At 36.5% G+C, this 23,845-nt stretch overlaps 2 protein-coding genes across 2 annotated transcripts; both read right to left on the bottom strand.

Annotated features, from left to right (window-relative positions):
* Window positions 1-9,118: 9,118 nt before the first annotated feature.
* LOC107819513 (zinc finger protein ZAT3-like) lies at window positions 9,119-11,064 on the bottom strand. The gene has a single exon (XM_016645624.2). It carries the CDS (start codon window positions 10,563-10,565, stop codon window positions 9,399-9,401), a length of 1,167 nt encoding a protein of 388 aa, XP_016501110.1. The 5' UTR covers window positions 10,566-11,064; the 3' UTR covers window positions 9,119-9,398.
* A 358-nt stretch (window positions 11,065-11,422) lies between these two features.
* LOC107819512 (serine/threonine-protein kinase STY46) lies at window positions 11,423-23,001 on the bottom strand. Its single transcript, XM_075226444.1, has 16 exons — window positions 22,450-23,001; window positions 21,702-21,816; window positions 20,784-20,881; window positions 20,545-20,655; window positions 19,587-19,659; window positions 17,758-17,868; window positions 17,241-17,291; window positions 16,281-16,420; window positions 16,068-16,175; window positions 15,496-15,569; window positions 14,684-14,859; window positions 13,917-14,012; window positions 12,955-13,035; window positions 12,814-12,864; window positions 12,105-12,245; window positions 11,423-11,990 (listed from the first exon to the last, which is right to left on the bottom strand). Exons 1-16 carry the CDS (start codon window positions 22,635-22,637, stop codon window positions 11,961-11,963), a joined length of 1,644 nt encoding a protein of 547 aa, XP_075082545.1. The 5' UTR covers window positions 22,638-23,001; the 3' UTR covers window positions 11,423-11,960.
* Window positions 23,002-23,845: the final 844 nt, after the last annotated feature.

Genomic DNA, 23,845 nt, shown 5'->3' with positions numbered 1-23,845 from the left:
ATACGAGCGCAAATAATCAAACTGCCTCATAACCCAATGGTACAATAGAGACTACACGGAAGGGCCGAAAACAGAAATAACATCCAAGACTCGAAGACCCCTCCAAAAACAGCGCTATGCCGAAATGAACACACCCGGCCTGATATAGAGCCCACATTCACATTTAGATCCATCCACAAAACTCAAGTCAATTCTGATCATACCGCACTGGGCTAATAACATTTCAAGGATCCACAATAACCCCTTTTCTCATGATACACAAGAACAACTATCAAATCCGAAACAAATTTCCACAATTCACAACCCAATGAATAGAGCGCCTTCCATGCCTAAACTCTCACATCAGCAATAGTACTAAAATCTCCGTACTTGGTCTCAAATCTTCAATCAATCAAGTGACTACAGGTCATACTTATACCATCTTCCCATGGGACACACTCCCATGACCTTCTGCACCAGGTAACAAGTCTTCACACCCATTCCACCGACCATAAAAATATTGTAAAGCAAATCAGAAATCCGCAAATTAGGACGCAAAGCCCCTTACACAGGACACAATTCTCAGGCGTCGCTAAAGAAAATATCAGCTTACTTTAAACATCTGAATTCTTTCCTACTCATTCGAGCTCGTGACATCCTTGCCAACCCCGAACCGCAACTTTGATCCTCGACTTCCAATTCCCATGCTGCTCACTGCACCTAACTTACCACTACCCAAGAGTACAAGAATTTCATCATAACTCCTGAACCACTAATAGGGTACACACTTCAACATATAAAAACCTTTCAATTAACTCATTTCAGGAGAACCATTGTAACACGCGACTGAATTCCCATCACCGTAGAAAATACAATCCTCAAGTAGTGGTCTAAACCTCCATAACTCTCCCCGGACCCATCTGCACATAACAGGTCTTAATACTCGAATGCTTCCAAATAAAATCAATTACAGCAGTCTCCAAGTCTCGCACATACTGCCACACATCACATGTATGTCTTAACACGCTGAAGAAACTGACCATTGCCGCCATCATACCAATTCAACCATTGCTAACTGATCCGACTTCTTCTAATTTACTCTGGACTTGCCTTAGGAATAATAATAGTCCCATTCAAACATAACGAACCCAAATTCACACTCATCTCGAGTGACCTTATTTCACGAGACCACATTGTCTCAAGACCCACGAACCATCTCATACCCTCCTTGTGCGCATATTCGCATCTTCAACTGGTACACCCATCTTGATAATATCTTCATGAATCCGAAGTTACCTTCCCCATTCTTCTAATGCTACACCGCAGACTGAACATAAGATGGAACACTCCAAGCCCCTATCATAACCCACTGCAAAAGCTCGATATTTAACCATACTACTGGCTCGAAATCCTTAGGCACCGCACTTTAATTTTGAACCTACTAGGACCATTGTTGAGAGTCACCCACGCTGACTTGTCCCCGAATATAATCAAACTCCAAGGCTCTGCTAGCACATGAACACTTTCTCAAAGAAGCAACCGGCTGAATTTCTTTCCTTGTATATCATATCTACATGAAGCATAAACTCTGAGTCTTCCCAAAGCCTGAACACGAATCGACAAGGCCAAATATAGCACACATTCCCCTAAATCCTTTGCTCAAATTACCACTGATGTTTTCTTTCCTTAGCCGTAATAACCCACCAATACACCGATAACCAGAAACCGCACAAGGTGACAACAACACAATCTAATCATAGACGGTAGGGTTCTCCCACTTAGCTTGAAGCTACAATTACATAACCCTGGGACCCGCCAAGGTTCCTTCTTCCCTATCGACATCAGCTAAAAGTCTAACAACGCATTCCAAACTCGAAGTCATGTTGCATCCAAATAAAATCCATGGTCCTAGTCACTGCCCATCACGATTCCCAAATTGCTCTAAGCTTCCCTCAAGGCGTATGGCTATCCTACCACGGAACCTATATGCTACTCTGCCGCTCTCCCACTTTGGTCAAACCCTCTCCTTTAAGCAACTCCTCAACTTCTACTTTTCACACGTGACCTCCTATCAATTCAACTACCGCAAGACACCTCCCACGTGTACTTCCTCGTCCTTCACTGCCCAATTGTTGCTCCAAACCCGAATCCCTCTTGGTAATATCCGAACATATGAGTCGCCACCAACTCTAAACCTCTTAGAAGATCATCTTTCTCGAGCCATCAATACTAGAAGTACCAATTCGATTCCGAAATTGCTACACTCCGTTATCTCTAGCAATCGCATCTCAAGCGTCATTTCACATCACCCTACCCCCGAAGGCAATTTGAAGAAGACCGTAACACCGGCGAGCTTAACAAGTTCAATCAAGGACGACGACACCACATCACAGATGAAAATTCCACCACTCTCAAAATACCAAGTCTCGTTACTCCATAAACCTAAACACTCATAGTTCGATTGCCTTTCCTCCGCTGGAAATAAAACACTGAACCTCCGAATCATGCACTGATTAAAACCTCATTTCAAGTCATTCATTGCCTCGATGCATAGACAGGCATCCTACTATTACACAATCACGGTGCAATAACAATGCAGGAATCGTCATAATAATCAATGCCAAATCTCAAAACCATAAGAAATACTGATGCTGAGCTGAAACGACAGGACGGCCTTCCGCAAGGCGACGACTCTAGCCCAATCAAATACGCAAGGAGAAACATCATGCACCACATCTGTAGTACCATTACAATTCCTTAATTCCCAATTTATAACAAGCGCTTCACGTCGCATAAGATTGAATAGGAAAGAAATAAAGGTACAAGCCTCAAAAGAATCAATTCACACGATGAGGAATCAAGAAGGGAAGTGCTCCTAACAGCCTTGTAGCCTCTCGAAGATAAGTACAGACGTCCTTGTACCGATCCGCAAGAGTCTACTAGACTCGCTCATGACTCGTGAGACCTAAGTGAATCCAGCGCTCTGATACCATATTGTCACGACCCAAAATCTATTAAAGGTCGTGATGGCGTCGGACACCGATGTCAGGCAAGCCAATAATAAATACTCAATTTGGTTCTCTTTTTAATATTTTGAAATCATATTTTTCCTTTCATTAAACAATAGAATATGGAATTTACAGAGTAAATGATAATATTTTTAACAAATTTCAATACAAAACAACTCATAGTCACCCCAAAACCCGGTGTCACAAGTGCATGAGCATCAACTAGGAATATAAAATAAAATACAGCATCTGTCCGGAATACAAATTTGGACAGAAGAAATATAAATACTCTGAAGGAGACTCTGCCGACTGCGGGTCGTAATGTGAAATGCAGCTCACGTTAGTCCCCGTATGCATACACGCCTCTGCTCTTACAAGGCCACTAGTCACATATGTACCTGCACAAAAATATGCAGCAAGTGTAGCATGAGTACGTAATCAATGTGTACCCAGTAAGTATCTAGCCTAACCCCGGAGGAGTAGTGACGAGGGGTCGACATAGACACTCACTAGTGGTCCAATAATATCAAGTACAGTGAAGAGATAAGTAAATATAAGGCAGAGTAAATAAATGAGGTAAACAAGTAATAAATCACGTGCTACAAATTCCCCCTCTTTACGAGGAACTCAAGCTCTCCATTAGAAATTCCCTCCTTAACCAGAGCATATATATATATATATATATATATATATATATATATATATATATATATATATATATATATATATATATATATGTGTGTGTGTGTGTGTGTGTGTGTGTGTGTGTGTGTGTGTGTGTATGGTGGATCTCATCAGATAGATCGTCATAACTCAAATCGGGAAAACTCACAGATACACTGGCTTTTTGCCAAATATTACACACGAATCCATGAGGATATGATATAGGAAATGCCGAGGCGTACGGCCCGATCCAACATAAAAGTTTAAATTGTGCACTGTCGAGGATCGAACGGCCCGAACCATAGATACATCTATTAAATTGCCGAGGCGAACGGCCCGATCCCATAAGAGTAAGAAGCCTTGACGGTTCCTTGACCACACTCACGAATAAACGTGTGAGTTGTAATTTCTTTAACAAAAATCTTTCAATGAAGTATATATATAGCGAAAACATACCGTAAGAGGAGTAGAATTATTTGGTGACTAATCATGAACTCGTGAAGTCTCTACAATAACAAGTCTAGTCTCGAGTAGTAATGTAAAACAGAGGAATTTAATAGGTGAGAGATTGCTCAAATAATACAGCTATAGCATGATGTGAACCTAAGCCTACCCGGACAATAACATGAATGTAGCTACGTACGGGCTCTCGTCACCTCGCGCGTACATAGCCCCCTACAACAAGAAACACACATCAATATACAACACCTAGGGGTAATTTCCCCTCACAGAGTTAGACAGGAGACTTACCTCACTCCGACGTTCCAAATCTGGCTCCAACACAACCCTAACACCTCGAACCGGTGACCGCCGATACAAAACTAGTCAAATAAGATGCAGCCCAATCAAAATATACTCTAATACTCATAATTAATCAATTTATAATAATTTCCAACTCCGCTCAAAAATTCGATAAAATCACCATCGGGCCCACGTGCCCGGATTCCGAAAATTTTCGAAGATAAACTTTACCCATAACACCACGAACCCAAATATATAATTTATTCCAAATTCCAAGTCCAATTTCTTGGTAAAAATTCAAAAATACCAATGTCTAGGTTTTTCTTCAAAATCCCAAATTTTTACTAATTTTCATGAATTTTCAAGCCTAAGTTCGTATATTTAACTCACAAGTGGTAGAAATCACTTACTTCATTATGGACAATGAAAATGGTACTCCAAAATCGTTCCAAGGTCGGCTCTCATAGAGGAAATGAAATGAAAATGGCCAAAATTCTGTTTTATAAAAAACTCACTGCCCAACGATCTTCCCACCTGCGGTGCTAGGTCCGCTTCTGCGGAGGCCTTCAAGCCCAGGGAGGGCCGCTTCTTCGGAGGTGAGCTTGCTTCTGCGGTCCCGCTTCTGCGGCAAGCGTGTCGCTTCTGCGCCTAGTCCCGCACATGCACCTTTCCTCCTCGCACCTGCGCATTCGCGGGTGCATACGAAATTCCGCACCTGCGGTCCCTGGCCAAACACTTCAGAGCTGCTTCTGCGACCAAACCCTCGCACTTGCGGGCTCGCACAGGTGCGGTTACACCAGAACTGATGCAACCAGCAGCCCTTTTGAGTTTCCAACTCAATCCGCGCATCATCCGAACGGCATCGGGGCCCCCCGAGGCCCCGTCCAAACATACCATCAAGTTTGAAATCATAAAACGGACTTGTTTGAGCCTTTAAATCACATTAAACAATATCGAAATCATGAATCGCACTCCAATTCAAGCTTAATGAACTTTAAAACTTCAAACTTCTATATTCGATGCTGAAACCTATCAAATCATGTCTGATTGACCTCAAATTTTGCACACAAGTCACATTCGACATTACGGACCTACTCCAACTTCCGGAATCGGAATCCGACCCCGATATCAAAAAGTCCACTCCCGACCAAACTTCTTAAAATTATCCAAATTTTCAACTTTCGCCCAAATGACCCCAAAATGACCTACGGACCTCCAAATCCATTTCTGGATGCGCTTCTAAGACCGGAATCATCATACGGAGCTATTCCCAGACTCGGAATCCCAAACAGGCGTCGATATCATTGAAATGCACTTCAACTCAAATTTATGAAATTCTTCCAAAATGCCAACTTCCATAATAGGCGTCGAATCTCGGGTCATCCAAAACCCGATCCGGACATGCGCCTAAATCCAAAATCATCATACGAACCTGTTGGAACCTTCAAATCCCGATTCTGAGGTCGTCTACTCAAAAATCACACTTTACTCAATTCCTCCAACTTAAAGCTTCCGAAATTAGAATTTTCTTTCCAAATCAACTCCGAACTTCCCGAAATTAAATTCCGACCACGCGTACAAGTCATAATACCTGAATTGAAATTGCTCGGGTCTCAAACCACTGAATAACACGCTAGAGCTCAAAACGACCGGTCGGATCGTTACATAAAGAATATTAATTGTTTGAGCTCTTTTTTCTTACTTTGGTAAAAATAAATATAGATAGAAAAAATATTTGAAAGTACTTTGAATATTTTTATACTAAAATTAGGACATAAAAATGATACTTTTCATTGGCTAACAACAATCTACTACCTATTCTAAGCCGTAAATTTTCTTTTTCTTAAAAAAGGAAAGGTTTTGTTTAGTTTTTTTCATGCTTATAGCATACCTTAGGGCTCATCACATAGAAGTTTAAACAAGAAATATTTAATATATACAATTTTAGTTGATTTGGAACTCCTAAATATTAGGAAAATAATGCACAAAATTTAGTTGATTTAGAATTTCTAAATATTTATAAAATACTAAAATTACTATTTTGTCTAATGTGAAATCTAATCTTAAAGGGTAAAAAAGGCAAACAACATTTCGCTAAGAGCCTTCGTGCTTTTAATATAGTATAGATTTGTTCCTCTGAAGCTAATCGTCCTACAACTTATCAATTTAGTAAGTAACATTATTTTATCATGATTAAGTAATTAATTTATGTAAAAATAATATCTTTTAATCATGGTTAAGTGATAAATATATATATATAGAAAATATTTGTTGGTTAGTGTAAATATCTTGTGTAAGTAGGGGTGTATATAAGGCGGGTTGATTCGGATTTTTTAACTACCAAACCAAATCAATTGTATCGAGTTATTAAATCTGAAGATCAAACCAAACCAATAAAAGTCGGGTTTTTAAATCTCGATTTTTCTCGAGTTTTTGGATTTTTTTCCATAAAGTCTTCATAGCACAAATCATAGAATTTGTCCTCCAAATATTTTTTTAATTTTAGTAAGACAGAACTATATAAGGTGTTTTTCAATAAAATAACATAAATATGAGATGATTCATGGCATTGTACTAAAATATTCAACAATAAAGATAATAAAATCGCATAAAATAAATATTAGTATTAATAAGCTATAATGAAAATAAACATAATTTAAAATTACTAATAAGTTGCTAAAATAAGTACGACTAATAAGTAATATTATTTACATGACTAAACACTAAAAGAAAAATAAGTTATGCATTTTATCTAAATCATGAAAAAGCTAAAAAAAAAAAAATAGACATCCAACACTATTTTCATTCATATATAATACAATTGAATGTCTTTTATAGCATTAGTATTGATTTGATTTTGGTTTAGAATTTATTTGAGTTACTAACATTTATGGACTATAAAACTTATTGAAGCATCCAAAAATTATAAGTGCAAGCTTGAAATAATACGTTAAAAGATAAAACTATGAAAAAGCTTAAGAAATATTTATAAACTACACTACAATAAATATTTTTATGTATTATTTAAAACTTCTATACATATAATGTCGGGTTGGTTTGGTTTCGGTTTGACTTTTTTTAGTTAAAACCAAACCAAATCAAATATCGTCGGATTTTTTTTCCAACACCAAACCAAACTATAATCGGGTTTTTTTCTCGGTTTGACTCGTATTATCGGGTTGGTGCGGTTTGTCTATTTCATTTGTACACCCATGTCTGTAAGTAATATCTTAAGGTATACTTTCCTTCTTGTATATCATTTTACTTTTTTCCGTTCTAGTTTTAGGTGTTACTTATTCAAATTTGACCTAATTTTCGGGTTTAACTATCATTAATTAATTTTGCCTAAAAGAAAGATAATTTACTTCATTCGATTTGTTGATCCCTAATCCTGCATATATTGTTTAACACTTTAACTATACACAAATAAAGTAGTATAAAGTGTTCTTCTTAATTTCTAAGTTGAAAACACATTAAAGAGTCAAACAAAGACTATGGAAAGTTCTCTTAACTTATTCTATTGATCTATTTCCATGGTCATAATAATTCCAAAAAGAATGCCCAACTAAAAAGGCTATTAGATACAAACTTTAAATCCAGATTTCGTTATACTCATCATTTAATTAACAAGTGTAGAATTATCAGCAAATTAGTGGGAACACTTTGAAATAAGTATATAAGACTTTGAGAAGATTGACAATGAGAGAGTATGATTGGATGTTGACTAACTCCTGCTTATAGAAAATGGAGAAGTTCACCAACTCAGTATTAATTAATTGAATTGGTATTAATCGGACGCAATTTTTTTTTTCTGGTTTTAGATTTAAATAAAAAGGGAAGGGAAGAAACAGCTAAAGTTAGTGTTATGACAAAAAGATGAGTATCAATAATATCATGATTTTTAATATACTTGGCCAAAGTAAACAGAACGAAAAATAAAATGAGTATAATTTAACTTGTTACATTTTACATGTTCGTCACCTCCTCACCACTACGAAAAGGTGAGTCCCAATCTCTCAGTCTCTTTTTTTTTTCCTTTTCTTTTTTCATAATTATTTTTATATATAATTTTCTTTTCTGGTGGAGTGGGGCAGTTTGACATGGGATGCTAGCAAGGGATTGGAAGGATCGTGGAAATTTGCAATGACATGCATGCAAATTTTAATATTTAGAAATAAAACACTTTTTTGTTCTTTATCTTATATTATATGTCTCTATTGCTAGCTTAATCATTATCAAATACTAATAGAATCTTTCACTAATGCCAATTAGTTTCATTTTTTTTCAATCATTGGTATCCCTTCGAGCTCACACATTGTTAACTAATGTTGCATGTATCCCTTCAAGCTCACACATCACTTGTGTCCCCAACAGCAAAACTAATCTATAATGCCAGAATTTAAATCAAATAAATCAAAATACAACGAAAATATATCCGGTATATTCTCACAAGTACAAGTGAGATCTGGGGAGGGTGGTATGTACACATATCTTATTTCTACCTTGCAAATGTAGAAAGACTGTTTTCAGTAGACCGTCGGCTCAACGAAAGTAAAATTACATCAGTTATGACAAAGAACTACGGAAAGAGAAACATTAACAACAGCCAGAAAAATAATATAACCGAAACAAAACAAATATCATGTAATGATAGTGATCTAAAAATCAAATAAACCAAGATATACAAGTAAATGAACTACTCCAAATTTACATGTAACAATGCTGCTATTTCACACCGAGAAATTATTACTCGTACCTATCACAAATGTGTGGTACAAATATCAGTGTCATTAAGGAGCCCCAAATTAATCACAACAGAAATTCTAACTCCTAATTTTGGAACCATTAGAAGGAACAAAACCTTCAAAAGTTAGTCAAACTCCTATATATGCTACATCACTGATATGATAGAAACCTTAGCTAATATTCCTAGCCAATATAGGTTATAACACTAATATCAGTACACAACACAAGAACCTTTGTACATTTCTTCATAACAAATTCCTACTAAAGTCCCAACCTCAAGTCCAATTCCAATCCTGAAATAGATGAATAAGAAGCTGAAGAATCATCTTGATCATCTCCTGAGATTGTAACAGGAGGAAAATTGAGATCCAAATTAGCAACATTATTTTCCTGCACCTTCGGATTGACAATGACAGCTCGCGTTAAGTCTGATTCTACGGCTGATATTGTTGTTGTTGTTGCTGCTGTTATTTCGTCCCCGAGTTTTTCCCCATGACACCTTTTGTGTCCTCCCAAAGCTTGTCCACTTGAAAAAACTCTCAAACATATACTACACTTATGTCCCAATACCATCAACCTCTTGTTATCATTGCTAATTGTATCTTCACTATCACTGCACATAATTCCTATATTGCCCTCTTCTAATTGCTGGCTACATTCCCCATAATTTCTTGTATTTGCAGAACAACCCTTGACATTCTTGTGAGTTGCCCTATGTCCCCCTAATGCCTGGTGTGAACCAAATACCTTCTTGCAACTTGTGCACTCAAATTTACAACAATTATTATTCTCTCCAGAAGAAAATGTCCCAGATTCAATTACACCCTTTTCTCCATCTATAACCATGTGATCAACGTCCCTAACAACGTTGTCATTTTCCAACAACACATTACAAGGAGTACGAGGCTGTCCATTAGACAATAGTAATAAGCAGTCGGCAATTTCATGATCCTCGTCAGTTAGTAAAAGGGAATAATTGGGGGATTGTTGGGGAAATGAAGAATGAATTGGTCGTTTTAAATTGGGAGGAGGGTTAATACCACGCCATTGGCGTTCAGGGTGACAACGCATGTGACCAAAAAGGGCTTTCCATGACCAAAATTTCTTGCCACATTCAGTACAAGGCCTAGTAATTTTGGGGGCATTAGGGTCTGGTGGTTTCTTGGCACATTTAGGCTTAGTAATAACACCCGAAGTACTAGGATTAGTACTACTGATTCTAAAGGAGTTATCATTGATTCTTAACAATTTGCTTCTTTTCTTTCTGGGATTTTGAGGTTTGTACCTGGCATTTGTCTCAAACATGGTGAATCTCCTTGATGCTTCTTCTTCATGTGTTTGATCATCGCCAATTACGTGACTCTGTAGAACAAGGGGGGGTTGAATAAAATCTGAAATAGTAGTGCAATAGGTGTTTTGGTTGTCCATATTTCTTTGATTTTCAAGAAAAGGAGAAGGACACTAGTAGTTTTACTTGTGTAAATGTTTACAGTTAAAAGATAAGAGAAGGGTTTAATTGGTGTTTGGGTGCTGTAAGAAAGAGGGGATAGAGGTAAAGAGCGGTTACGCTGGTGCTGTAAGAAACAGGGATAGAGGGAAACAGCAGTTACTCGGACTTGGGGAGTAAGTTTGTTAAATGGGGCAGGTCATTATCTCTCACAATTACCACCCATATAACTCAACATGGGCGTATGCTCACATAAAAATTACTACAAATAAACATTATAGTAATAATTTATAGTATTTAGTGATAACATCTAAGTTACTATTATTTTCTCTAGTGTGGCTATGCTTAATTTGCGTATTATGTAGTGAAAATAATATGTTGTACTCCCTCCGTTTCAATTTATGTGAACTCATTTGACTAGGTACGGAATTTAAGAAAAGAGAGAATGACTTTTGAACTTGTGGTGTAAAATAAAGCACATATATTTTGTGTGACTATAAATCATTGCATAAAGGTAAATTGTTTCCAAATAAGGAAAGAGGTTATTCTTTTTAATACGGACTGAAAAAGAAATAGGTTCACATAAATTGAAACGAATGGAGTATATAATTTAAATTAAGTTAAATATTATTTCAAGGATCGTGCATATGTCATTAGCTACTATTTCTTTTTCAAACATCTTAACCAATTTTTCTTTTAGTATGTGAAATCATGGCATGATTATTGATTCAACCACTCTTAACTGGCTCAAACTTGATCCTGTTCCTATTTAACCGCCCTAAAAACCGACTCTACGGCACTAATTATTATTATTATAATTATAACAAGAACAAGAACATTCAAATTATCTCATATGTAGCACATCTCAAGCCAAACAGATCCACGTGAAAAGTGATTCGAGTATTCTCAAGCCAATTGATACATCAGGCTATATGTAGCATCAACCAAGAGCTTTCTCCTCAAACTTGCTCATTAGGCGAAACAACAGCGCATTCAATTGAACAGAAAGTAACAGCCCAACAAGTTGATCTGAACCAAACTCGAAAACGCTGGTACACTTGTGAAATTCTCACCCAAACTCCTTTATCATCCCCCAAAACCCCACCCCTCAAAAAAAAAAGACATTACATTTTCCTTAAAGGGGAAAAAAAGATTTTACAAGGATGTTAGTGGTATTTTTGATGCAGTAACGTGTTATCAGAAAATCGAGTCACTTTGCTATCAACTCCAAAAATGGCCAGCAGTTCTCTGTGTCTTTCGCTTGTAACATAGATCTCACCCAAAAAATAAAGGTCTGTGTATATATGGCCTGGTAAAGAAAATCCTCTGTTGTTACTGTTAAAGTGTGTCGTTAGTCCAATACATGTAGCACATGTTCATCTCTCATTTGGAGCCTCTACCGCATCCTGTGAGACACAAATAATAGAAATAGTCACAGGATAAATCGGAAGACGCACGTCAAAAATGGTAATCCAATTGAGGGATATTGGACCAAGTACAATGTATAGAGATATGTTTACCTCAACTTCCTGCAAGAGTAGTTCAAGTTCAACTTGTATTTCAGAGAAGCTGGGTCTATCACTCGGAATGGCCTCCCAACACCTCTGCATCAAGTCTAGCAGCCTCGGGTGTGCATTCTCTGGAAGCTCTGGTCGGAGGCCCTAGGAGACAACATAATAGTGTCAGACTCAGAGACGAGTTAGAATGAAATGTAACAGATGGCACGGGAAAAGTATCATCTGACTTTGCAAGTGTTCCTTCTTTCCTAAAGTCAGTATCCTTAATTAATATCATAATGGCTATACGAGCAATCATGCACATAATATAGATATTGCATGCATCGGTATTTGGCCCATGAATGTTATCTAAATTCCAACTATGCACATCCACTCGAGATCCAAGGACGTAGGACTGTTTAAAGGACTTGGAACTTTACACCTGCAGGAAAAATCTAGCTATGCACACTATCATTTAGATAAAAGGAATCTCACTTGTTCTTAGGGGTTCATAAAACATTGTTAGCATGTAATGAGGCTAACATTAACCAACTATACAGCACTACACAAAACTTCATATCTGTTTTAAGTTTTACAGCACAAATATGCAAGGAGCCCTTCCACTCCCGAAATGCGAAGCCCTCAAACGCCTAAAATAACAGACTAGCTTGCTTAACGGGAAAATATAATTCACAACATGCTCCACGTGCTAAAAGCAAATTGCAATACAGACCTGTCTCACTCCTAGAGCAGCTTGTAGTGGGGTCATGGTGTCATATGGAACCTGTAGCATCAAAAAGTACATGAATCAAAGGAGGCACAACCTTAGCTTCTGATGGCCATCATGTGACTTCTTTCATGAGTAGTCAAATACCTTTGCTGTTACAAGCTCCCAAAGAACAATAGCAAAACTAAACACATCTGCTTTCTGATCGTATGGCTGATGATTGATGACCTAAAAGGAAAAGAAAAGTTTAATAGACCAAGCATGCAGTAGCAGACAAGATACTTATGGATGTGGTAATATACTTCATATATGTTAGACACCACAAACTCAGCCCTTGGTCTTAATTATCTATCATCAAACAGGGTGGAGAGAGACAAATAAAGCACATAGGCTCCTCCATCATAGAGAAGCATGGAACCACGAGCGAGATCTTGTGCAGGACTATGGAATAATGCCTCATCTTAGGAAAGCCATATTATTACAAAACTCTGAATAATCAATCCTAGAAACTTCATGGCTATAAGCAATTTCAGAAAATTACAGCTTAAAACTAGAAGAGCCCAACTGATAACGGCTGCATGTAAAGGAGTATTAGTACCAATGAGCAGACTTCCCAAGTGTCTCGAGCACCCTTGTACAACCATGTCATTTTTCTTTTAATTGTTGTACAACTATGTTATGTTATGCAACAAACAAAAACAAATAGGAAAGTGAAGTTAATTAATACTGTCATAAAAGCATTAGAATCCGATATACAAGTAAAGATTTAATGAGATTCAGAAGGAAAAAAAAAGAAGGATCTTTGGAGCATTTAAAACTATGCACTAAAAAGGACGAGAAGCTCAAATGGTTATCCGAACTGGGGGTTAAAAATATTATCAAAATCAGCATATACGAATCATTCTTTTTCCACTCAAGCAGCTGCAAAGAGAACTTCCAGCAGCACAACAAGTTAGGCAAGTCTTTCTATTTGACTGTCGAAATCAAGTGGGCTCCATTCACAACAAAATCACTTGTATGTTTAACTGGCTTATCAGGGTACAGACGCATATCTGATATTCCGTACTGAATCAAATAATTCACAAATTTAGCAGAGAAAATAGCCGGACCTCAGGGGCCATCCATCTATACGTTCCAGTCTCAGCTGTCATGACACCCCCCTTATTTTGGAAACGAGCAACACCAAAATCTGCCACTTTAACAACCTTATCACAGATTACAAAGTCAATCAAAATAGGTGTGGTGTAGATAATGCAAAACGTAAGCAAATAAAATAGGTAGGCATTCAAATCATGAGCAATTAAAAAGGAGAAACAAATTGATGGAAGAATTAATTCTCGGTAAACATGACAGGTGTGAAGATCCATAAAAATTCAAAAGCTTGCGTTTTTACAGTGAGAATCCTGCTCTTTCCTCAATAGTAACAGTATGAATTCATTATGAAAAAATCTCAAATAATAGGACATTCCTTTTCAATCCTTTATAATACAGCCAATCCCATTAAAACATAGTACCAGTTGAAGCGAACCTCCAGTCCAATAGAGTAAGCACTGAACATAGCAGTTCTTTGAAAAGTAGAAACTGAAGAATTAGATCGATGTATAATCTTTAATTGAATAATTTTAGAAAACAATGGAATTTCCATATTAATCGAGTATTTCTTCTTTTTAATATTTGGAAAATATTTTTGGCGATTCGAATTTTTTAATATTATTTGTTTTATTAGGACTAATGTCTATTTCTGGAGTTACTTTTTGATGTTGAAGAATTAACGAAAAACGTTGATTTATGACCAAAGGAAAGTGGACTCGGTGCTCATGAAGTCATGTTGTAGCACGATTAAGGATGAAATTACTTCATTGTTTGCACAACTTACATTGTTCGCATCCATAAGTAAATTTGCTGTCTTCAGATCCCTGTGAATAATATTATTTTGATGCAAGTACCCCATTCCTTTGCAGACATCAATTGCAAAGCTTAGCAATTGTGAGAGTTGTAATATGACATGGTTTTTATGCAAGTAGTCGTACAAGCTCCCACCAGACATGTATTCTACAAAAAAGATCAGCATTAACACAAGAATAAGTCAATAAATATTATTTTCATCAGCTGACTTAAGTCCCACATATACCTTTGAAAAAAAGTCATCCACGGTATATGAATATTTCAAAAGGAGAGCGTTATGAGCACAACCTTGCATTGATATGAAAAAAACTGTGAAAACATATACATGCAACGGACCACGTTTCGCATTTTTTTCAAAAGCATTCAACAGCTATCAATCCATCATCAATTAACCATGCTAGTCAGGGTTGGCAATATGAATCCTCTATATATTACACTCTATTTGGGAAAACCTCAATTCAATACTGGTGAGTAATTTGTCCTTTAAGCAAAATTAGGAGTTCTCTAAAACTAAATTTCCTCTAAATCACACGTATCCCAATCCGAACGCCATGTAAGTATAACAACAATAACTAGATGGTACAATTAAATTTAAAAAATAAAGTACAGAAAAAATTGCAGCAATGAATGACCAAACACACTCTTCAGTTTACTGCCATGCAGCTGAGAATGTACAACTTCGATAAGGACAGCCAGAAGGCCATGGCATGAATTTACCCATGAACTGATTATAATCATAGTCTCGAATAGACCACACAACTGTTTGCCCAGCACTAATCATACCTGTAACTATGCACAGATGAGGTGACTCTGTGCATGCACCAATGAAACGAACAACATTTTTGTGCTGAACTTGCCTGTATGCAATAAGATTAAATCGTAAGATCGTGAAGGAGTATCTGAGAGGTGGTAACACTAATATAGTAATATGTCCACAAAATATTACAACACACGAAATATTAATAATCATAACACATCTCTTTATAAAGCCCGATTTGCATCGTTATGCTTTGTATCATAAAATTGTGTTAGTACCAGTATCACCAAGTAACAAATGCAACTAGCATTTGAAGAATATAATATACAGAAATACACATAAGGAGGATCATGTATCCATCATATATATGTTTGGAACTTTTTTCTTGATTTACACGCCAAGGAATGCTCTGGTACTCTTAGTACCTTACCCCACAAGTCTTCAACCTGGAATTAACTTCGAGTTTGGTCTCCAAGTTAATAAAACTCCTCTAGTAGGCAACACAATGCACAGGACAAGGATGAAGCAACACAGTAAGTTTTGTGTCATCCCCCAGACTAAATAAGCTTCATACAACATAAGAGCTTAGATCACTCACCTCAAAATTGCTACTTCTTGAGCAAACTCATCTTCCAATGTGTCATTCAAATGCTCAGATCTAATGAACTTGATAGCAACATCCATACCAAGATACATCCCATGATACCTTCATATGAGTAAAAGTTTAGAAGATAAGGGAGAGAACAAAGTTCCTATAAAGCTGGGAACCCAGAATTCATGCAAAACCACAGAAATACAATCCAAAACTCACAAATCGCCACAAGATCCTGAAGCAATTCTTTCCCCAATCTTCAGTAATCTTCTATCAATTTCCCAATCTTCAGGTTTTGATCGTGCGAGTATATACTTTTCAACAGCTGACTTTGAATGAGACGAACCAGACCATGATCCCTGTGTCATCCAGAAAATATGCTCATTACAATTTGGTAAATAAATTACATCATACTAATGAGCTTCAACAATACAACAACAAAGTAGATTCTGAGGAGATTCTAATCACGGTATCCATCACATATCAACTAGAAGGAAATTGATGATGGCTAATTGGAAATGAAGCTCTCAAGATTATAGCAGCTATATCATCCACATAAATATGATACCATATAGGTGTTGTTTTAAGTTACCCATGGCCTACTTCTTTACAAGATAAGTTTCCTTTTCAACGAAGTTACTAATGGCCTAGCCTATGCCACCCTAAGTAGGAAAAGGCTACATCAGTGGAACTTAAATTACTGAAACTTTTTGTCCTTTTCCGTTTAGGAAGATGGCATATGCAACTAGCAGCACGCCTTGAAACAATAGGAGCAAGTTCCTTCCCATGAGCTTTCATAAATTTCCCCTCTTATGCCTATTAATGTAGGAATCTCTAGTCTTTCTGTTAGAGTATCCAAAAGGAATATTATAGAAAAGATTGAGACGGTACCAGCACGGGCTTGAGGCGGAACTTCTCCAGATAATAAAAAAAGCTTCTGAAACATAAACCAAAAATCTTCCCCCCTATTAACTCACATTTATCTAGTGCAGTTATATTCTAGAAATCAAATGATTATTATCCTTTTTTAAATAAGCTCAAATGATTATTATCCTCGGAGAGCGAATAGCAACAAACAAGCAACCCCAAAACAATTGATTATTTATTGGAACTCCACAGAAAAAGCATAAAGGGTTAACTGAATAACATCATAACAAGAAGAAACCAAAACTAAATCACCTCAAATCTGGAAATTGCTTTCCCCAGTTCTTTATGCAAAGCCTCCGTATCCTGACCATAACATGGCAAAGTCAGCAACTTTTGTACACAGCACAGACACCTGCCATGCAAGAAATATAATCACAATGCTCACTTTCACTGAGGTTTACACTACCCTGTATTGACCATATGGAAGGTTTTCCTCGTGTATCAGTGTGTGTGTGATTTTTATATTTTCGAAGAGCAAGATTTCCTTATATCTCATGATGATTAACCACAACAATACCAAGACATTATTCAGCATACTTATAAGACTTTAGGGACAGAAATAGTAAATTGAGAGCCTAAAATAAGAGCATAATCATAGAGCCCCTAAATCATTTGTTCTTTTAAGTTTAAACCCCAAAAAGATCTATCGAATTAAGAGCTATTACCAGAAACACCAAAAAAGGAAGTGGCCATGTGAAATGATATAAACAAGATGTCAGAATCTGTACATCAAACCTAGTAGAAAAATGGTGAGCAACACTAAGCATACCTCAACAGGCCATCCATCCACCACAAATACATCTAATGAATACCCATCAGTTGTTGAGAACACATGAGCTTCTCGGATGTTAAGCCCTATATCAGAAAGTAAAGCAGAGAGCTAGAGTAGGAAAGTAGCCAGTTAGAGAACATGAGATAACATTAATCAGGGAAAAAGAAATATAAAAAAATGAATTCTCACATCCATTTCATCATAACATTATGCAAAATTGCCGGGATATATGCATTCAAAGAGGACTTTTAGCATGAAGACAAAAATATGAAAATGAACACAAGACAAACCATCAGAAGTGTTGTATTCGGAAAAGCCCAGAAACCAGGCATAATCGAATGTTTATAAGTGTTTATATCGGATCAAACCAAAAATTTATTGTACAGAACGAAAGATCCAGAAGCAAAATGTTGAAGTTTGTTGCCTTCTCAAACCTAAAAGCTAGCTCATGAGATGAAAATTGCCCAAGACCATATAAGGAGACAACAACCTATTCCCTAGGCCAATGTGCCCCTACTCCCAAGAAGTTGTTGGTCGGGATCGTGGAACTATCGCTCGAGAAGTAAGAAGCTGATCCATGTTTGGTCATAAGGATAATAGTTCTTCTTAGGTCAGGGGCGGCCGGACCGGGGATTACCCGCGATTGGTAATGGCACAACCAGAAGAGGAGTAGGGGAGACAAGGTTAGGCGCTGGTTAGCGCAGCGCATCTGTTTCGGGTACAGAGGCGACGAGGGGTGCTAACCCGACCACCCAACCCAGCAGGTTAGGGGCAGGCCGGCCATAGGTTCGAATCCTGCCACCTTTCTTGTGGATCAGCCTGTGGTTACCGGATGATGGGAATAACAAAGGGGCAATCTAACCATCCTTCCTCCACACGCCCAATCCTGATTAACTAGAGCGTGGATAACATGACATGGTGACCCAACATTGGGTAAACCAAGAATAGTGATGAGTGCGGCTCTGGTATCATATTGAAGTGTGTGGCCATTTCATCTGAAATCTTAAGGCCAGTCTAACTATGATACCATGTTGAAGTGTGAGCATACTTTCTTAATTATATCTTCAACATAAAGCTTTGTTTCCTTTAAAATTTCATTGCAACGCAAACCACAGCGACGAGGGATGCTAACCCGACCACCCAACCCAGCAGGTTAGGGGCAGGCCGGCCATAGGTTCGAATCCTGCCACCTTTCTTGTGGATCAGCCTGTGGTTACCGGATGATGGGAATAACAAAGGGGCAATCTAACCATCCTTCCTCCACACGCCCAATCCTGATTAACTAGAGCGTGGATAACATGACATGGTGACCCAACATTGGGTAAACCAAGAATAGTGATGAGTGCGGCTCTGGTATCATATTGAAGTGTGTGGCCATTTCATCTGAAATCTTAAGGCCAGTCTAACTATGATACCATGTTGAAGTGTGAGCATACTTTCTTAATTATATCTTCAACATAAAGCTTTGTTTCCTTTAAAAGTTCATTGCAACGCAAACCACAGCAATGGATGAGAATTAACTAAAATAAGAAGAGAATATAGTAAAAAGTCTTTTAGAACTTCTATTAAACTCAAGCTGTATTACAAATTTCTTACAAAAGGTCCATCAGCTAGCAATAGGAGTTGGCCAATGAATTAACATGCTACAAACACTTCTATGTGATCTCCCCCTTCAGTATTCCACTTAGGCACTTACAGCAAACACAGCTAGAGATAACAGAAAACAACATCAAAGAGCAAGCAATTGAACTGAGCAGACCTTCAATTAAGTATTCTAGATAATTAAAAAAAAAAAGTTCTAGGTATATGAACCCTCTTATGGTTACCTGACTAAGAAGCTTGGGTTTGTCAATGGTAGAAAAGATAACTTCATGGATTGGAATATGCGAAATGTCATGCCTGCACTACAATTACTGGTGGTCAACTACTGAATATATTGCAGGTAGTTGCAATCTGCTTTTTGAGATTCAGATGTTAGAAACATTACAGCTAAAAGCATAACAGACAAAATCATTGCCAACATCCTATAGATTTTTAATAATTATAGAAATTAGACTTATGCAATGACTAAAACGCACTGAAGTCAGAAGAAAATAGAAGTGTAGAGGACAAAGGTTGAAGAAGCAGCGAAAAAGCTTGGAAAGAAACATAAGAAAGCAAGACCTGTCAGTATTTTCTGCAGATACTGACAAAGCATGAGCCTAGTATTGTTGATCCTTTTTGTGGCTTAAATGATCCACACCACAAGTTTTTAAGCAAACGGAAGATGCAAATTGTGGTCGATCAAAGTAGATGGATTTATTTGCATGCTTTAACAGCAAAGAGACTTTGACTAACAATATGATTCTACAAGTGATTTTGGCATTACAAATTTGCTTAAACTTAAATGCTTGATTTACCTTTCAGATTAGAACAATTAATTCTCCCTCTATGTAGCACAATTCACTTTTTGAGAATCACATTCATATTCGGACGTAGTTTTCTCTAATGACCACGATTTTCTCATTCAACAATCTTGGATGCATAAGTACTCAATAAATGAAAACTTGTTCTAAATCAACATTACATGCAGTATTTGGAATATTGCAAATACTACAATTCAAGTTAAATAAATGCTAGATCTAAATTTTTCAGAGAAACTTTCAGATTCATAACAAAATTTACCATTACTAGATTATCCTCCGTTTTCTAGAAGCGTTGCTACTTATAAAGTAAATTTTAAAAATAAAAAATAAAAGACAAATAGAGAGGAGAAATAATCATAGAAGTTTGCTCTGAAACTACCTTCTGATAGAATCTTCTGCCGGAATTTCTTCTTTGCCATTGAAATTCTGTCTAACTTCCAAATTTAGGTCTTCAAGCTTAGAGCAAGTTTCAAAGTCATTCACATGTTTCCTGTATTTTGTTAAGCAGCAATGAGAAGGCAAATGAAAGAAAGTTAAAGCATACTAGTCTATCGGTAAAACTAAGTTCCTTGTCAAAATAAATGACCAAGTAAAAGTTGTCAAACTTGTAGAATTTACCTTATCCCTTCATTATTTAAGCTGCCACCTGGCTGTTGAGTCGGAAGATCATTGAACTCATGCTGACCCTCTACATCGTCGGATCTAGTCCAATAATTCTGTCAAGCAAAGCAAAATGGAAAACAGGTGCCATGTGTATTATCCATAGAGATTACATCAAAGAAAAAACCAATTTCTAGAAGAAACTTACACCTATTAAGACTATAAAGTTTGAAATAAAAAAATATGCAATGCAGTGAAACATAACGTAATCTACAAAGAGCAAGAATCCATCTGTAATATATATCCAACATGACGTAACTATGATCTTGCCAGATTATTTTACTAATAGATACCTAATTCCGATGGCATATAAACAATGATTCAACCAATCCTTATCTGTCTTTTATAGAGGATAATTCAACTATAATACGTAGAACTGAAGGAAAGATTCAGATGTAAAGCTATGTATCCTTTAATTAATGAAGAAAACAGCCCAAAGGTCGTTGAAACCATGCTAACAACAAAATGCAGATGAACATATAATGGCTGAAAACTTAATACTGGAGAATCTAGCCAAAAAAACAATGAATCAACAAAACCATCGCGTGAAATGATCAAATCAAAAAGAATAGTGATCTTAAGGGTGCGTATAGAAAAAGATATACAAATAATAGATACTTAAATCAGATGGCATATCAACAATCATTCACGTCTGAAACAACACATAAAGCAATCAAATCAGTAAAAGAGAGAATCACGGACGCATGTGAGAAAGAAATTGACAATGATTAATGAAGGAACTTTAAAGCTACAAAAGCAACTCCAGCAATTAGGAAAAGCACAGAATACACTTAAACAGCCCAGAATCCACCAGCAATATCAGATGGCATCAAAGTGGTAGTAGACTTGCAACTATACGATAAATGGAGTTCGTACCTCTAAATATCGGACATGATAAGCAGGCTGATTATCGGGATCTTTTGCCCTAACAAGAATCTTCTGGTGCAACAACACATCTTCCGCTCTATCCATATTAATATCCAACCCATAACTGAAGCATCAAAGATACTGTTAAATAACTAGCAGACTTGGTTCACCAACACAATTCAAACTCATGGCGTGCGCCTACAAAACATTACGTGTTGCACTACCTTTATCATTAAACCAAAGCCCAGAAGCTAGTTTAAATTATTTAACATGCTGTAATCTGACTTTCCTAATCAAATTACTTTATTAATCACAAAACAGAGTTCAACTATTATACAGAAAAAACATAGAGCTAATAACTTTATTGAATACTTTAATCAAATATCATAAATAGCTTAACTATTCATACAACCTAGCAATAATGGCTTCCATATATATATCTCACCACATAATCCTCCTCATTCCAGCTCGAAAATACAGGTACAAACAAAAATAATACCGCAAAAAACACCTAGGCACATAGATAGACACAAAATTTAACCTCTCATATTTTTTCAATATACACTCTCGAAGAAAAACAAATTCCTAATTATCCTCTCATTATCTAAGTTGACGAAATTACCGGCTCTCTACACTCCAGAAAACAGATGGAATTGCACACAAAATTCAGCTTGAGAAATCGCATATTAACAATACAAGTAAACGTCTTACATATTTTTGCGAAAAAAGGAAAATGCTAAAGCAGAGAAAATGAAACCTAGCAGGCAAGCGAGCAAAGTGAGAATCCAACTGCTCACGAAGCAACTCCGGATTAGTAACGGCCTCCGCATTTCCGCTCTGGACAAGACGGTTATAGACATCGTTCTTTATATCATACAGTAGTGCACAGCTCCCAAAACTCCTCGGCGGTGACGAACTCTCCCCTACTCCTTCCACCAAATCCATTTTCCTTCACTCAACTATATTTGTATATATTCTATATTACACACTACTTCAATAACAAAATCTCTCAAGGAACTGAATGAATTATGTCATGTAACCTTAAATTGATCGGAGAAGTCGCCGGACGACCGGTGACAGGACGAAATGGAGAGGAGGATACTACTGAAGTTGAAGGTGTAAAAGCGAGGGCAAATTTCCTCCAATATATCTTCTGTAGAGAGAAGAAGAAAGTCTCCCTTGTTATCCTTTCTTTGTAATGACTGAAATGAGAAAAAGGAAGTTTGACGAATGTCAGAAGGTTGGTTAAAAGGAAATAAGAGAGAGAAAAACGACTGTGTGTGTGTTTTGTGTGTGAGAGAGGTGGAGTGGATAGGATTCTGAACAGGTGACGATATATAAATGGTGCAATTACATAACTGGGTATGTAGTGTAAGAAATTGAATTTTGTAATTTTAAAAGCTACTAGTATAATATAATATGTATTTGATAGTACTAATTAATTACACATTTCATGAATAGAGTATTAATTAAGCTCTATCACTATTAGTAACTCGTACTTAATCTGCATTCAAACTATTTTTCATGTTTCTTATTTGGTTGCTAATCTTATGAGAAAGTGATAAAAATAATATTATGTTTTGCTAAATTTAAAAATAATTTTATAAACATATAATTGAGCAGTTTTGGTTGTTAAAATTTGTCAAATGTGCGTCTTTTTGTCTCTTTAATAAAATTTGATCGTTAAATTTAATAAAATTGTGAGAAAAAATTTAATCTAAAACATAAGAAGCCTCGTTAAATTGCAGAAACCAAATATAAAAGCTTGCAAACATATATTATACCCTAAAAAATACAATAAATACTAACTATAGATAATAAAAAATTTGCAGAAATTACAAATATTACACCTCCAAATAGGACTTAGGAGTTCTCGTTAAATCTTTTTTTTCACTATTTCAGTAAAATCTGAGAATAAAAAATTCGTTAAATATTGATGGAGAATGGAGATACAAATTTAAATGATCAAAATTGTTCAGAGTATATTTAAATGACTATTTTAACAAAAGATCACGTTTCTGTAATTTTCTCCAAATCCTATCACCAATAGTTAAAGAATATAAAACGACTAACTAAGGAATTCTCCACGAATTTTCGTTCATCCTTGAAATTTTTTGGGTACCGGCAACGGTAAATAATGGAGTACTGTACTT

Source organism: Nicotiana tabacum, chromosome 12, assembly GCF_000715075.1.
Source record: "Nicotiana tabacum cultivar K326 chromosome 12, ASM71507v2, whole genome shotgun sequence".
Taxonomy (NCBI): Eukaryota; Viridiplantae; Streptophyta; class Magnoliopsida; order Solanales; family Solanaceae; genus Nicotiana; species Nicotiana tabacum.
The sequence above is the reverse complement of the archived record's forward strand: the minus strand, read 5'-3'. Positions and strand labels throughout refer to the sequence as shown.